Source organism: Cotesia glomerata, linkage group LG4 (genome assembly GCF_020080835.1).
Source record: "Cotesia glomerata isolate CgM1 linkage group LG4, MPM_Cglom_v2.3, whole genome shotgun sequence".
NCBI lineage: Eukaryota > Metazoa > Arthropoda > Insecta > Hymenoptera > Braconidae > Cotesia > Cotesia glomerata.
The window spans coordinates 3,073,797-3,090,656 of NC_058161.1; the positions used below are offsets into that span (position 1 = coordinate 3,073,797).

At 30.3% G+C, this 16,860-nt stretch overlaps 2 protein-coding genes across 3 annotated transcripts; both read left to right on the top strand.

Annotated features, from left to right (window-relative positions):
- The first annotated feature begins 216 nt into the window (after window positions 1-216).
- Window positions 217-9,930, top strand: LOC123264411 (RNA helicase aquarius). The gene is made up of 4 exons (XM_044727691.1): window positions 217-421; window positions 1,575-1,824; window positions 4,274-8,260; window positions 9,633-9,930. Exons 2-4 carry the CDS (start codon window positions 1,750-1,752, stop codon window positions 9,852-9,854), a joined length of 4,284 nt encoding a protein of 1,427 aa, XP_044583626.1. The 5' UTR covers window positions 217-421; window positions 1,575-1,749; the 3' UTR covers window positions 9,855-9,930.
- A 327-nt stretch (window positions 9,931-10,257) lies between these two features.
- On the top strand, window positions 10,258-16,814 carry LOC123264414 (nascent polypeptide-associated complex subunit alpha). Of its 2 annotated transcripts, none has more exons than XM_044727698.1 (4): window positions 10,258-10,403; window positions 11,976-12,353; window positions 16,004-16,258; window positions 16,493-16,814. In XM_044727698.1, the coding sequence occupies exons 2-4, from the start codon at window positions 11,985-11,987 to the stop codon at window positions 16,505-16,507; spliced, it is 639 nt and encodes a 212-aa protein (XP_044583633.1). In that variant the 5' UTR covers window positions 10,258-10,403; window positions 11,976-11,984; the 3' UTR covers window positions 16,508-16,814. The 2 variants fall into 2 exon arrangements, with proteins under 2 accessions (XP_044583633.1, XP_044583632.1); XM_044727697.1 differs by lacking the exon at window positions 10,258-10,403 and adding an exon at window positions 10,511-10,555.
- The last annotated feature ends 46 nt before the right edge of the window (window positions 16,815-16,860 follow it).

The window sequence follows — 16,860 nt, forward strand, 5'->3', positions numbered from 1 at the left end:
TATTAATGTAATGTAATAATAATCATTACTCATTCCAATGTGTTATTGATATTGATATATATTTATTATTATTAGCGCAATCTCCGGAGCGATATATTTATTATCGCTGGCTAATTTCGTCATAGGATTTATTTATTATATTTTTTTCACTGCACAAAATACAGCTTTTTATTTATTATTATTTTATAGAATTTAAATTAATAGACTTCATACCGATAATGATTATTATTATTATAGTTAATATTGATTGATTTATTTTTTTTAATCTCAATAACGTAATAAGTGTTCATATTAATGTAAATTATTTTTGGACTGTTAATAATGCTTAGATAAATAATTGGTAATCAAAATTAATATTGTTGTAATAAAATATCTCAAGACTGTATTCTATTTGTCAATAACATGAGCGTAGGTTTAATTAGTAAGTATGACTTTTGAGCATTAATAAAAATTATTTATGATAAAACTTTTTGTTTTTTATTTTATGTAAAAAACAATTAAGATTATTTTCATTTATTTTATGATGCTGGAATTTAAAAACATCTGATTATTTAAGACACACTGAAGATAATTGACATTTGTAATTTTTTTAATGAAAATGAATTTAGCAAATATTTGATAATTTTAAAAATTTTTGTAACAAATTATGGCATAAAAAATTATAAAAAAAATTGAAAATTGAATTTTTTTTAAATAATTTTTTTGATCAAATTTATTTGTTAAAAATAATTAAAAAATAATCAAGTCACTGCTAATTTTAATGTCATGATATTTTATAATTTTTTCAACAAATAAAATGAGAAAAAAAAATTGACATTTAGAAAATTAAAAAAAATAAAAAATGCAATTTTTTAGAAATAATTTTTCGGAGCAAATTTAAAAAAAAATGCAAGTTTAAAAAAATTAAAAAATGGTCAAACGACTGCTAACTTTAATTTCATATTTTTTTATTATTTTATAACAATAAAATATGAAAATTAAGTTAGCTGACATTTAAAAATTTTTACAATTTTTTTTTATTGAAAAAATTATTACAAAGAAATTAAAAAAAAAATTTCACTTGTTAGAAGCTTGAAAAACTGTAAGTGCAATTTTAAAAAAATATTTTTTTGTTCCAATTTATTAATAGAGAAAAAATTTTAAATGTCGGCTAACTTTAGTATTATATTTTAATGTCATATTTTTTAAATTATTTTATAATAACAAAATTATTATAAAAAAATTTAATACAAAAATTACACTTGTGAAAATTAAAAATATTTTTAAGGAGAAAATTTTTAAAATTATTTTTACTACTATAATTTATTTATTTTAAGAATTTAAAAAATTGTCAGCTAACTTCAGTATCATTTTTATTTCACATAATTTTTACCTCGCTCAAAAAAGTATTTGATATTATTTTTACTCAAGTATATTCTTCTTTCTAGTTTGTTCAGACATAAAAAAAAATTACTGTAATAAGTGATAAATTATTGTAATTTGTAACGAAATAAATTTTTATTAATAATAAAAAAAAAAAGAAAATAAAGTAAACTTACTTTTTAAAATTTTGTTAGTTATAATTTTGATTCTAGAGGCGTTAGTGTCGAGCATGTTTTTCTAAGAGGAGGGAAATCAAGGAAGTAGGGGGAAAATCCGGAGATTCCCGACAATGACTACCTGTCCGGCACGAACACGAACGCGTTCTGTTGATAGTTTAGTTCAGTTCAGTTCAGTTTCAATTGAATCGTTGAATATTGTGTTTATAAAATGGAAAGCACGCGGGTTACTAAAGCTAACCCTGCACCGACAGTGGAACAAATTACATCTGACCACATAACACAGGTAAATATAAACCATTAATTAAATTGAATAAATTATTTATTTAAATAATTTAAAATTGCAATTTAACAATTTTATATTTCATTTTTTTTACAACGTTGTAAAAACGTTGAGTTGTAGGTTATGTTAAATTCTCAATGTTTATTTATTTTTATATTATTTAAAGATATTTATTAATGTTAATGATCCTGAAATTAACACAATTACAAATTGGATTTTAGAGTTAGTTTTTTGTATCATCAATCATCACTAACACATTTTTAATATAGAAATAAAAATGGCGCGACCGGCTTTTATTTTGTCCCCAACAATATTTTTATTTTTATATCTCAATTATTAATTTGTAAATTTTTATTTCGTTGATATTAAAGTTAGCACATTCCACAGTCACTTGACATTTTTTGAAATTTTATTTAACAAATTTGTTCCCTAACAAAACAAAAGTGTGTCCCTACTCACTCCTAAAGCCATCTTGCACAACCTTCTATGCACCCTCCTAATCTCCTCCGATTTTTCCCACCCCCACACTTCTACTCCATACATAGCTACAGATTTCGCCACCGTGTTCATTAGATACATCCTCTCCCTTATGCAAATTCATTTAAAGTATTATGATTTGTTGATTAATTATTTAATTAATTCAGCTTACGAAAAGCGGACTCTTTAGATTAAAAAAATTAGGAAAACGGTTGACCCTGAAGGCCATCCCTGCAACTTCCCGCTAATTTCATACTTAGGCGCTTAAAATTGCACCAATGACGTTTTTGAGCTCTTCGAGCTCAAAAATACAATTTATGGGTTATTTTGAGCTCTCCGAGCTCAAAGAGATTGCTTTCCTATCCTTTAAAGCTCTTCGAGCTCAAAAGTCTGATAGAGATTTAATAAGACACTATTTTTTTAATTTTTAAACCACAATAACTTTTTCTGCCCTCCGGCCGGAAAGTGGCAACTTTCTGGCCGCTGCGCTAAACAAAGTTGCCACATTCCGGCTACGTCGAGCAGAAAAATAGTATACACACCTTGGCCAGTTAATAAGAAAGCCTCAGATCACATGTTTGTCAACCTCGGCTTCGCCTCGGCCAACAATTACATGTGATCTGAGACTTTTCTTATTTTACTGGCCTAGGTATGTAATATATTATTGAATGAATAAACGGATTTTTTCGCGGTTAGAAGCATTCGACGCAGTTTTTTAAGCCTCACAAAGAATCTCAAATTTTGAATTGATCGCGCTAGGAATTTTGGAGTTATTCCGAAAAAGCACTTTTTTCGGTTTTCTTTCGTTCACGATATCTCTCGAATGAATCAACTGATTTTGACGGGACTGGTGGCGATCGACGTGGTTTTTTGAGGTTAAGAGCTGATTAGTTTTTGGAATTGAACTATTAAGCCGTTTAAAAGTTATTCCAAAAAAACCACATTTGAAAAAATTTTTTTTTTGCTCGACGGGCAGAAAGCGTCAACTTTCGGCTCGCTGCGCTAAACGAAAGTGCCGCTTTCTGCCTTCGTCGAGCAAAAAAATAGTATACACTCCACGGGAAGTAAATAAAAAAGCCTCAGATCACATGTTTGTCAACCTCGGCTTCGCCTCGGCCGACAATTACATGTGATCTGAGACATTTTTTACTTTACTTCCCTAGGTGTGTAATATACTATTTTTCAGTTTTTTGAAGATTTCTCAAAATCTATTGATCTGAATCGGTCCAAATAGTTTTCAAAATCTAAGTTTGGTCAAGCCCTTTCGAATGGCACCAACCGCGATGAAATCGGTCAAGCCGTTCAAAAGTTATAAGCGGTTCACATACTTTCACACACACACACACACACACACACACACACACACACACACACACATACATACATACAGACGCCGTGACAACCTCGCGGGGATAGTCAGGGAAGCTTCCTGTGACCTTCAAACGTCGAGATCTGATGAAAACTTGATTTTTGCAAAACGGGGTGAAAACAATAACTTCCCGATTTTTGAAAATCTTCGATTTTCGTAGCGGGAAGTTAAAAATTAGTTTTATTTATCGTTCCGGTATTGAGTCAACCATATTCCGGTATTAGGACTAGGCATTTAAGGTGTTCCGATACTGGGTCTTTTAGACTTTTTCAAAAAACATGTTTTTTTTTATATTAAATTCGACAAAATTGATAAATTTAATTGTTTTCGTGTAACTACATGTTTATTCTATATGATTGGATGAATTATTATTACTAATGAACCATTTGAATATTTTCTAAGTAATAAAAACCAGTCATGTACCCTTCGTCGTTCCGGTATTGGGTCTTTTACCTTATTTCTAGTTTGCATTGTAGTTTTCTATAATTGTTAAATTATATTATGTCTATACCAAATTACGTTTATCTATTTATTATTACTTCGGTTGCTTATCCTCATATCATTTATAAAAAATTAATATTAACAATGAATCAAACTTAATTCCAGATTGCGAGTAAATATTGGACGCCCCGAGAAACGGACTCGCACCTCCCCTTCGACAAGCAAATAATCGAGGACATCTACATCCAAGAAATATGCGCGTCAAAATTTTCAATACGCCGTATAATGATGCTAGAATACAGCCTGTACCTAGAAAACTTCTTATGGCCGAACTACCTAGCCTCCAGCGCCTCTCGATCCCACACATTATCAATCGTAGTGATGGTGAACGAAAAATTCCGCGAGCGAGTTCAAGTTTGGGACGTCTTCCAAGCCAGCCCTTCCGAGTTCCCCGGCTTTATCCAAAACGTGTTACAAGCTTGCCTAGAAGACAGTATCCTTGACTTCGATTTAAAGGAGCAAACATCCTTAATAGTTTTCTTGAACCACTGCTTCAACTCAATGGAAGTGACCTTAGTAAGAAACGAGATCAAGCGTTTAATATCCCTCTCAATGTGGGTGTCTTTGCAACAAGGCCGCCTCGAGTTGGAGCTCAAGAAACACGACGAGTGGCGGAAGCAGTGGAAGAAGCTCAAGAAGAAGGACGAGAAGCTAAAACAAAACTTAGATTGGGAAAGAAAATTTCTTCACCGTCTAATGATTAAATTTATGGCTATCTTAGACACAATTACCGAGGAAGGTCCTTTAAATCCCGACAAAATTCACTATTGTGAGAGATTCTTGGAGCTGATGATCGATTTAGAGGCTTTGCTGCCCACCCGGAGGTATTTTAATACAGTAATGGACGACTGCCACCTAGTAGTCAGATGTTCACTCTCCAACTTGCTAAAAAGACCCGAGGGGAATTTATTCGGGCAGTTATTAGAAATGTTAAAGTTCTACGCAAAATTTGAGATCGACGAGAAGACCGGAGACGCTTTAACAGACCACGACATGACTCACATTCACTACGAAAAGATAACTTCCCTCCAAAAAGCGTCTTTCGCTAAATTTCCAGAGCTCAGAAGCTTCGCGATGGCCAACGTGGCAAGCGTTGACACCCGCGAAGCTTTAGAAAAACACTTTGGCTCTCTAAGTGAAGAGAAACTCATCGCAGTTGCCTGCTATTTAAACCTAGTCCCGCCAGAAGAGCGAGCTAACGCGGAAAACTGGTACCGGATGGACAAGCAGTTCCTCCAGGAGCTTCTAATCTCTCGCCACGAGCGTAGATCTTCTCAACTTGAAGAACTAAACGAGATGCCGCTCTACCCAACCGAGGACGTGATCTGGAACGAGAACATAGTCCCAACAGAATATTTTTCCGGCGAAGGCTGCTTAGCGCTGCCCAAATTAAACCTGCAATTTTTAACTCTGCACGATTATTTACTGCGCAATTTTAATTTATTCCGACTAGAGTCGACTTATGAAATCCGCCAGGATATTGAGGACTCTGTAAGCAGACTGAGTCCCTGGAAAGCCGAAGACGAGGGTGTTTATTTCGGTGGCTGGGCTCGAATGGCTCAACCTATTACTCAATTTGCTGTGGTAGAAGTCGCCAAGCCTAATATCGGGGAGAAAAGACCCTCCAGAGTGCGCGCAGATGTTACAATAAATTTGAGCATCCGCAAGGAAATAAAATCCGAGTGGGAGAATTTGAGGAAGCACGACGTTTGTTTTTTAATAACAGTCAAACCTCCGAACCCAATTGGGACTAAGTACTCCCACAAGCTGCCCTTTTTGTCGCAAGTGGGCTTAACAGCTGTCCGCGGCTGCGAAATTGAGGGCATGTTGGACTCCAATGGCCGTGTTATTGAAGACGGTCCTGAACCTCGGCCTATTTTGCCCGGAGATTCAAGGACTTATCGGGTTTGGCTGGACTCTAATCAGTACCGCTTGGACATGGACACTGCCAGTCAAGGAAACGAAGATATCTATGAAGGATTCAGTATTATAATGCGAAGAAAACCCAAGGAAAATAATTTCAAAGCTGTTTTGGAGACTATTCGAGAGTTAATGAATACAGAATGTGTTGTTCCGGACTGGCTGCATAATATTATTCTGGGTTATGGAAATCCTGGAGCTGCCCAGTACATGGAGATGCCCAATCGGCTGCCCACTATTGATTTCAACGACACATTTTTGGACATCGACCATCTTAAGTCCAGTTTTCCGGAGTATAAGATTAAAATAAAAACTGACGAGCGGGAAAAATTGGTCAGACCTTTTAGGATTACTTTTGAAGAAAAAGAAGAAGAAGAGACGGGAATTTCGGTAGAGTCTCATGTAATTCCCAGCAGAGGGCCTTACAAGGCTAACCAACCTAAGAAAAACCAGATCCCGTTCACGCCGACGCAGATAGAAGCAATTCGCGCGGGAATGCAGCCGGGATTGACGCTGGTAGTTGGTCCCCCTGGTACCGGTAAAACAGACGTAGCAGTCCAGATTATTTCTAACCTCTACCACAATTTTCCGAACCAGCGGACGTTGATTGTAACGCACTCTAACCAAGCTTTGAACCAACTTTTCGAGAAAATCATGGCGCTGGACATTGATGAGCGTCATTTGCTTCGTTTGGGGCACGGAGAAGAAGCTCTGGAGACTGAGAAGGACTTCAGCCGCTACGGGAGGGTTAATTATGTGCTAGCAAAAAGGATAGACTTGCTAGCGGAGGTCCAGAGGTTGAAAGATTCTTTAGATGTTAAAGGAGACGTCGCTTATACTTGCGAGACTGCTGGGTACTTTTTTATGGACCAGGTTATCACTCGGTGGCATTCTTTTGAAGCCAAGCTTAAGCCAGGAGAAATTGATGTAATTAAAAATGAATTTCCCTTCACGAAATTCTTTAATAATTCCATCCAGCCGCTGTTCAAGTCCCAGAGCTACGAGGAAGACTTGGAGACTGCTGAGAGCTGTTTTAGATATATAGAGAGTGTTTTTAAGCAACTGGAAGAGTTTAGAGCCTTTGAATTGCTCAGATCTGGGCTAGATCGCTCGAAGTACTTGCTGGTTAAAGAAGCTAAGATTATTGCGATGACTTGTACTCACGCTGCGTTGAAAAGAAGGGAATTGGTTGACATGGGGTTTAAATATGACAATATACTTATGGAAGAGTCGGCTCAAATTTTGGAGATTGAAACTTTTATTCCTCTGCTGTTACAAAATCCAGAGGACGGGTATAATAGGTTGAAGAGGTGGATCATGATTGGAGATCATCATCAATTGCCTCCGGTGATTAAAAATATGGCGTTCCAGAAGTATTCTAACATGGAACAGTCGCTGTTTACAAGGTTTGTTCGTTTGGGAGTTCCGACTGTTGATCTTGACGCTCAAGGCCGTGCCAGGCCGAGTATCTGCAATTTGTACAACTGGAGATATAAAAAATTGGGCAATCTTAAACATGTTGAGCAAAGTACTGAGTACTTGACTGCTAACGCTGGGTTCTGCTTTGATTACCAGCTGATTAATGTTGAAGACTTTAATGGAGTTGGGGAGAGCGAGCCCACGGCTTACTTCTATCAAAATTTAGCTGAAGCTGAATATTGTGTGGCTGTCTTCATGTACATGAGGCTTCTGGGATACCCCGCGGATAAAATTAGCATCTTGACGACTTATAATGGACAGAAGCATTTAATTAGAGATGTAATTAATATAAGATGTGCAAATAATCCGCTGATTGGAAGGCCGAGTAAGGTGACCACTGTTGATAAATATCAGGGGCAGCAGAATGATTATATTTTGCTGTCTTTGGTAAGGACTCGCGCGGTTGGGCATTTAAGGGATGTTAGGCGTCTGATTGTAGCTATGTCTCGTGCGAGGCTGGGGTTGTATGTCTTTGCGAGGGTTAATTTATTTAAAGACTGCTTTGAGCTGAGGCCTGTTTTTCAGCAGCTGATGCGAAGGCCAGTTAGCCTTCAGCTTGTTCCTGATGAGAGTCATCCCACGGAGAGGCTCAATAAGGATTCTCCTGAAGCTCCGGTTGTGGAGATTAAAGACATGCCGCATGCTGCTAATTTTGTGTATGAGTTGTACACGAAGAAAGTCTCCAGTATGAAGGTATTTATTGTTATTATTAATAAAAATTTTTAGGCTTTATTCTATACTGTTGAGAGGATAAGGAAAATTTTGTTTCTAAAGTCATAAGATACATTCGGTTTTTTTTTTTTAGTGGAATTTAGTGTCATTGCAAAGGTAAATTTGTGCCTTTTCGAGGGTTTATATTATTCTTACCGATAGTCAATTTATAAGTATTTCGGCTGGAGTTGAAAATGCTCTAGATACATAATTAAAAAATGACCTTTTATCTTGTGAAATATTGACATTTTTTAAAATATAAGCTCATCCTGGTGTTATTCTCATCGAGACCTTTCATTTGAGTAGCCACATCAATTTTTCATATATTTATATATATTATATATATGTATATATGAAAAATATATGAAAAATGTCATGTGGGTACTCAAATGAAAGCTCTTGATGAGTGTAACATCGAAATGAGTTTATATCTTATAAAATGTCAATTATTAAGAAATGACATTGTATCTTGTCAACTAATGACATTTTTAAAGATATAAGCTCATCCCGATGTTACACTCATCGAGACCTTTCATTTGACTACCCACATCAACTTTTCATATATTTATATATATTATATATGTATATATGAAAAATATATGAAAAATTGATGTGGGTACTTAAATGAAAGGTCTCGATGAGTGCAACATAGAAATGAGTTTATATCTTGAAAAATGTCAATTATTAAGAAATGACATTGTATCTTGTCAACGAATAACATTTTTAAAGATATAAGCTCATCCCGATATTACACTCATCAAGAGCTTTCATTTGAATACCCACATAAATTTTTCATATATTTATATATATTATATATCTGTATATATGAAAAATATATGAAAAATTGATGTGGGTACTTAAATGAAAGGTTTCGATGAGTGCGACATAGAAATGAGTTTATATCTTAAAAAATGTCAATTATTAAGAAATGACATTGTATCTTGTCAACTAATGACATTTTTAAAGATATAAGCTCATCCCGATGTTACACTCATCAAGACCTTTCATTTGAGTACCCACATGCACTTTTCATATATTTTATAAATATCATATATATGAAATATATAAATATATGAAAAATGCATGTGGGTGCCCAAATGAAAGCTCTTGATGAGTGTAATATCGGGATGAGCTTATATCTTTCTAAATGTCAATAATTAAGAAAGTAACAGTGTAATTTAACTAAAGTCATTATTTAATAAAGCAAAAATTTTATTTATTTATAGTTATAGTTTACAAGTCACGGCAGTCACATATTGACTGCAAGCTTGCTAATTATTATTATTATTATTATTTTAATTTATTGATTTGTTGATAATTGATTTTAATTTGGTGTTTTTTTTTTTTTTTTTAGGATGCTTTCAAAGGATATGAAAGATTGGAAGTAGCCCATGAGACTAGTTCAATTTTAAACCGTGATAAAGAGAAAAAAGATGTAGTTGTAGAAGATCAAGAAAAATCAACTACTGATGGTTCTTCTGTTAAAGAAATGGTTGAAGATATGGTGGTAGAATTTGAATTTAGAGATAAAGTAGAAGAAAATCTAGATAATCAAGAAAAAATGGAAGAAGATTAATTACAATCTATTAAGCAGATCTTTGATCATTTTTAAGAATTTTTGTAAAAAATTATAGCAAGAGGAGATTATAGAAATTTTAAAAAATTAAAAATGAAAGTTTTTAAAAATAATTTTTTGGAACAAATTTTTTTGTTAAAATTAATAATTAAAAAAAAATATTTAAATTTCTAAATGTAGAATTTTTTTGTTAAAGTTATATTCATAATAATTTAATTATAAAAATGAAAAAAATTGATAGATGTATTTTAATTTCAGTATGATTAAATTTTTTTAATTAATAGAATAAAATTATTTTGTAAAAAAAATAGTGTTAAGTTATAAAAAAAAAATAAAGTTTTTTTATTGTAAATAAATAAAATAAAAAAAAATTATTTATAGTTTAAATTTAAGCGCTATTTTAATTAGTGTCCTCAAGTGTCATTTATAGAAACTAAAAAATTAAAATGGCCGTTTTATCGTAACGACGTGACGCATTGAATATAGCCTCACAGCGTTTACAACCTCCAACCTCCAACCGACGTTTCATTTGAGTAATAATCCAAAAAGGTAAATCCACAATTATTTATTACATCATTTATTGATATTCGCTTGAAGTAATTTCTTGAAAAACAATTAATTATATTTTTTAATGATAAATCGATAGTCTAGTGCGATGAATTTTAATGTCAATGCAACTTGGATTTTTCCAACGGTCTCGCGTGAGTCTAAAAAAATTCATTGCCTTTTTTAGTCAAATCTATTTTTCCTTGAATTTTTTGTTAATTATTCTAATAAAAAAAAATATTTATTTTGAATCAAATAGTGATTAGTTTGTTCCTAAATTTATTTATAATTATATTTAAAAAAGTTGGACTTTAGAGTTGATTTTTTGTAACACGTTCTTGATATAGACACAAAAATGGCGCGGCCGGCTTTTATTTTGTCCCAACTAATTTTTTTTTTAATTTTAATTTATTGAATTAGAACTGAATAATATTTTTAAAAAATTGCATTTAAAGTTTTTTAAAAATAAAATTTTTTTTAAATAATTTTTCATATAAAAAAAAATTCTTAAGTGTCGGATAATTTTTTTTATCAATTATAAATTTGTTAATTTTAATTTTGTCTAATTTTAATTTATAATAATTATTAAATTAGAACTCAAAAATATTTTTTAAAAATTGCTCTTTAATTTTTTTTACAAATAAAATTTTTATTCAATAATTTTTTTAATAAAAAAATTTTTAAGTGTCGAATAATTTTTTTTATCAATTATAAATTTTAATTCTGCCTAATTTTATTTTATAATAATAATTATTAAGTTAGAACCCAAAAATTTTTTTTAAAAATTGCATTTAAAGTTTTTTAAAAATTGCATTTAAAGTTTTTTAAAAATAAAATTTTTTTTTAATAATTTTTCATTTAAAAAAAAATTTTAAAGTGTCGGATAATTTTTTTTATCAATTATAAATTTGTCACTTTTCATTTTGTCTAATTTTATTTTAAAATTTATTAAATTAGAACCCAAAAATTTTTTTTTAAAATTGCATTTAATTTTTTAAAAATAAAATTTTTTTTAATAATTTTTCATTTAAAAAAAAAATTTAGTGTCGGATAATTTTTTTTATCAATTATAAATTTGTCACTTTTCATTTTGTCTAATTTTATTTTAAAATTTATTAAATTAGAACTCAAAAATATTTTTAATAAATTGCATTTAAAGTTTTTTAAAAATAAAATTTTTTTGAAATAATTTTTTCAATAAAATTTTTGTGTCGGATAATTTTTTTTATCAATTACAAATTTGTTAATTTTATTTTAAAATTTATTAAATTAGAACTCAAAAAATTTTTTAAAAAATTGCAATTATAGTTTTTTACAAATAAAATTGTTTTATAAAAAAAATGATAAAGTGTCGGCTAATTTTTTTTATTCATTTAAAAATTTGTTAGTTTTAATTTTGTCTAACTTGATTTAAAAATGATGATAACACAGTGATGGTTTCGCTAAAATTTATTTCACTGTCAGAAAATAATGAAGAGAAACTTGGCTGTCTGAAAAAACAAATAAAAAAAAAAATAATTAATTATTGTGATAAAATTTTCAATTATTACTAAATAAAATAAATGAAATTTGCAGATAACAAAAATGCCAGAACTCACCGAATTGGACAAAGCAGCGAGCTCGGACTCAAAAGTGGAGGTGATCCCCGCTGGATCTGGCACTGAGTCAGATTCCGATGACTCGATCCCAGACTTGGAGGACCCAAGTGCCGGCGGTGGTAGCTACTCTGGCACCAACGTCAGCGGACTCCCAATCGACGTAATCTCCAAAGCCAAACAGACACGTGGTGAGAAGAAAGCACGTAAACTGATGAGCAAGCTTGGGTTGAAGCTGGTACAGGGTGTTAACCGCGTTACTATTCGCAAAGCCAAGAATATTTTGTTCGTCATCAACAAACCTGATGTCCTCAAGAACCCGGCTTCTGACACTTACATCATTTTTGGTGAAGCTAAGGTACACATTTTTAAAGTTTTTTTTTTATGTCTGTTATTAATTCTTGATTGGAATTTAATAAAAAAATTTTTAATTGGAGCAATAAATTTATTTATTATAATAATTACATTTTTTTGATTGAAGAATTATTGGGACAAGCAAATTAGCTAGCCGATACTTGACCATTTTTTTATTGCTTTTCTTTAATTAAATTGAAATTATAAAAATATTTTTAAAAAATTCTACTTATAGCTTTTTTTTTTTCAAGTCTTCTAGATGTGAATTTTTTATAAAAAATTATTAATGGAAATTTTTTAGAGCATTTTTTTAATTGTTATTGATTATTTATAAAAACTAAAAAAATTGCGAGCTAATTTTAGTTATTTCTTTTAAAAAATAGAAATAATAGAAATTTTTAAATAAATTTAAATAATCAAAACTAGCAAACTTGCAGTCACTATGTGATTACCGTGATTTGTGAACTATATATATATATATATATATATATATATATATATATATATATATATATATATATATATATATATATATATATATATATATATATATATATAAATGAATCCCTATTTCTCTTGGTCACACCATCACGCGTGAACGGCTGGACCGATTTCACTAATTTTTTTTTTATGTGTTTGTTATTGTCAGGAGAAGGTTCTTATGAAAGAAAAAATTAAGAAAATTGCGCGGAAAATTAGAAAATTTAAGAATACTCAACCACCATATAAAATATATATCTACACGGAAAAAAGTAAACTGTAATAAATAACAGTCGATTTATAATAAGTAATGATCAACTGCTAAAAATTACCATTTCAAACAGTAAAATCATGATTTTACTATTCACTATATAATATTTACTATTTAAACGTTACAAATTACTCTTTACATGGAAGAAAATACTATTTCAAACAGTAATATTCGCTATGTAAATGTCTAAAATGTTAAAGTTAATAATTAACAATTCAGACTTTGATATTTATTATTTCGTACCTAAAAAATGATCTTATGATATGTAAAAAGTATAAAATAAAGTTAGTAAATTTCTAATATAAGCAACGTCAATATTTACAAAGTAAAATGGTAAATTTTAAACGCAACGCTAAAAATCAAACTGTAATTATTGACTTGCTTGAACTGGTAAAATGTATATTTTAAAAGTATAATTTTTTCTGTTTCAAATGTTGAATTCTCCCAGAGTGAGATCCCCTTCTCTTTCATCTAAGTTCCCCTTCTCATAATATGAACTATATATTGAAATGGCAATTTTTACTGTTTGAAACTGTAATTTTTTAAGATGAAAGAGTCGTTATTTACTATAGTGACAGCTACGAATCACTTATTTTAGATATTAAATTATAAATTGTGGCTTTTATACTTTCTACATTAAGTTCTGTAATATTTATATTTTTGCCACCCCGATGTCCCCTTTACTGTTTGAAACTTTAAAAATTAACCGGAATCCGAGTGAATATTACAGTTTACTTTTTTCCGTGTATAGTTATAAAAATGAATTACTGCGTGTTAGTATAGCTAAAACTCAAATATGGTTTGACCGATTTTGATAATTTTTTTTTGTTTTATACGTTATGGTTCAAAGATGGTTTAGAAAAAAAAAAAAAAAAAAAAAACATTTAAAAAAAAATCATAAACATTAAAAAATCGAAAAATTAAAAATCAAAGTGCAGCCAACATGTTATCGGAAGGTTCTGGGTTTAAATCCCAATTCAAGCTATCCGAATTTTTTTCTCACATCTATATATCTATAAGGTAAAAGCCCCAATAGATGATCACGTACCAGTATATGATCACTCCATGTATTTGTATATCTATACTCACAAATATAGGTATACAAATACATGGAGTGATCATATATTGGGGCTTTTACCTTATATATAAAAATAAATTGATGTGCGTTAGTCTCGCTAAAACTCAAAAACGGCTGGACCGATTTTCAAAATTTTTTTTTGTTTTGTTCGCTATAGTTCGGGGATGGTTTAGAAAAATAAAAATTTTTAGAAAACCCGAAAGTACAGCTAAAAAAATAAAAAATTGTTAATTTTGAATCGGAATCGCTATTGTTACGCTTGAGCCTCAAGGTTGCAAGAGTGTACCAAAATTATTCAATATGTAGGAAGATACGTACAAGTATACTGCAGAGTTATACTATTTTCTTCTATCTATATAAAAATGAATTGCTGTGCGTTAGTCTTATCTGGCTATAACTCAAAATCTTCTGTATATATGAACAAAAAAAAATTTCATAAATTCAGTGTTCATTTTTTGGGATCTTGATTTTCAGGCGATAATGAGAAGCGAGTTTCATTTAATTACTTGACAAAATTTTAACCGCACTTCATACAGCCAGTATTTATTCTTTATCGAAGTAGACTAGAGTTTAAAGATTGATAATCGCTGAACAAAAGGTGTAATAAAATATATTGTAGGTGATACGGAGTTCACCGGGTCAGCGAGTAAATAAATAAAACTTTATTTTATTAAACAATTACTTTTGTTAAATTGCACTGTATTTTCTTAAATATTGACGTGTTTAAAGATATAAGCTCATCTCCATGTTACACTCAAGAGCTTTCATTCGAGTACCCACATGCATTTTTCATATATCTATATATTTTATATATATGAATATATGAAAAAAATATCAAAATGCATGTGGGTACTCAAATGAAAGGTCTCGATGAGTGTAACATCAGAATGGACTTATATTTATGAAAATGTTAAGAATTAAGGAATGACTGTTACATTTTGTTAACTAATGATGTTTTTAACGTTATAAGCTCATTCCGATGTTACACTCATCAAGAGCTTTCATTTGAGTACCCACATGCATTTTCATATATTTTTCATATATACATATATATAATATACATAAATATATGAAAAATTGATGTGGGTACTCAAATGAAAGGTCTCGATGCGTGTAACATCAGAATGGACTTATATTTACGAAAATGTCAAGAATTAAGGAATGACTGTTGCATTTTGATAACTAATGATGTTTTTAACGTTATAAGCTCATTCCGATGTTACACTCATCAAGAGCTTTCATTTCAGTACCCACATGCATTTTTGATATATTTTTCATATATACATATATATAATATATATAAATAAATGAAAAATTGATGTGGGTACTCAAATGAAAGGTCTCGACGAGTGTAATGTCGGGGTGAGCTTATATCTTTAAAAATTTCATTAGATAACTAGATGCAATGTCTTTTCTTAATTATTGACATTTCTTAAGATATAAACTTATTTATATGTTACACTCATCGAGACCTTTCATTTGAGTACCCACATGACATTTTTCATATATTTTATATCTATGGTATTTGTGAAATATATAAATATATAAAATATATGAAAAATTGATGTGGGTACTCAAATGAAAGGTCTTGACGAGTGTAACATCGAGATGAGCTTATATCTTTAAAAATGTCAAGGGTTCACAAGATACAAGGTAATTTCTTAATTTTGTATCTAGAGATACATCAACAGAAAATTTTTCTTATTCTCTTAATAATATAGATTATCTTTAAATTATTTTCGAGAAATTAAAATTAAAATCATTTAAAAAAAATTGAAGTAAAACTTATTTTTAAATAAATTATTTAAAAAAATTTCATTTTTAGATTGAAGATTTAAGTCAGCAAGCACAAGTTGCTGCTGCTGAGAAATTCAAGGAACCACCAAGCATTGCAACCGCTGAAGCTGGTGGAAGTACATCCGTTGTAGCGCCAATTCAAGAAGAATCTGAAGAAGAAGTTGACGAGACAGGGGTCGAGGATAAAGACGTCGAGTTGGTCGTCGCACAAGCCCAAGTGTCTCGGGCGAAGGCTATAAAAGCACTCAAAAATAATCAGAATGATATCGTTAATGCTATTATGGTAAGATTTATTATTAATAACTTTAGTATTTATTTATTTATCAATTATAATTTAATTTATTTTTTACACATGATGATACCCGTGAAGGTTTCGCTAAAATTTTAATATTTCACTGTCAGAAGTAAAACCGTGAAGTAAAACTTGGCTGTCTGAAGAATTTATTTATTAAAACTTTTTATTATAAGTATTTTTTATTAAATTATTAATGAAACATTTGTTTATTTTTTGTTACAGGAGCTGACGATGTGATAAACTAAAAGCATTTGTTGTGCATTAGTCTCTGCTGCAAAAAAGCCAATTACGATAAATATTTACTTTTTTTTTTTTTTTTTTTATCAATAAGTTATCATTCTCGTTTTTTAAAACGCTGCGAAAAATTAATTATGTAATTCAAACACAACTAATGAGTGGTTCAAGAACAAAATAACTACGACAGTACTAAAAATTTTAATTGTAAAATCTATATATGGCGATATTCGTCATATCAATGAAATTACTTTTAATGTATATATACATCAGTTTCATTAAAAATAAAATAATTAAATAACATTGCTCATTTAAGTAATATTTTTTTTTATATGATTATTTTTAGGTACTTAGTT

Excerpts from the sequence above, each read along its gene's own strand:
- LOC123264411 (XM_044727691.1), top strand. The coding sequence starts at position 1,750 with ATGGAAAGCACGCGGGTTACTAAAGCTAACCCTGCACCGACAGTGGAA. Across the intron at positions 1,825-4,273 it reads CATCTGACCACATAACACAG|ATTGCGAGTAAATATTGGAC; the intron begins GTAAATATAAAC and ends ACTTAATTCCAG. Across the intron at positions 8,261-9,632 it reads AGAAAGTCTCCAGTATGAAG|GATGCTTTCAAAGGATATGA; the intron begins GTATTTATTGTT and ends TTTTTTTTTTAG.
- LOC123264414 (XM_044727697.1), top strand. The coding sequence starts at position 10,520 with ATGTCAATGCAACTTGGATTTTTCCAACGGTCTCGC. Across the intron at positions 10,556-11,975 it reads GATTTTTCCAACGGTCTCGC|ATAACAAAAATGCCAGAACT; the intron begins GTGAGTCTAAAA and ends TGAAATTTGCAG. Across the intron at positions 12,354-16,003 it reads TCATTTTTGGTGAAGCTAAG|ATTGAAGATTTAAGTCAGCA; the intron begins GTACACATTTTT and ends TTTCATTTTTAG.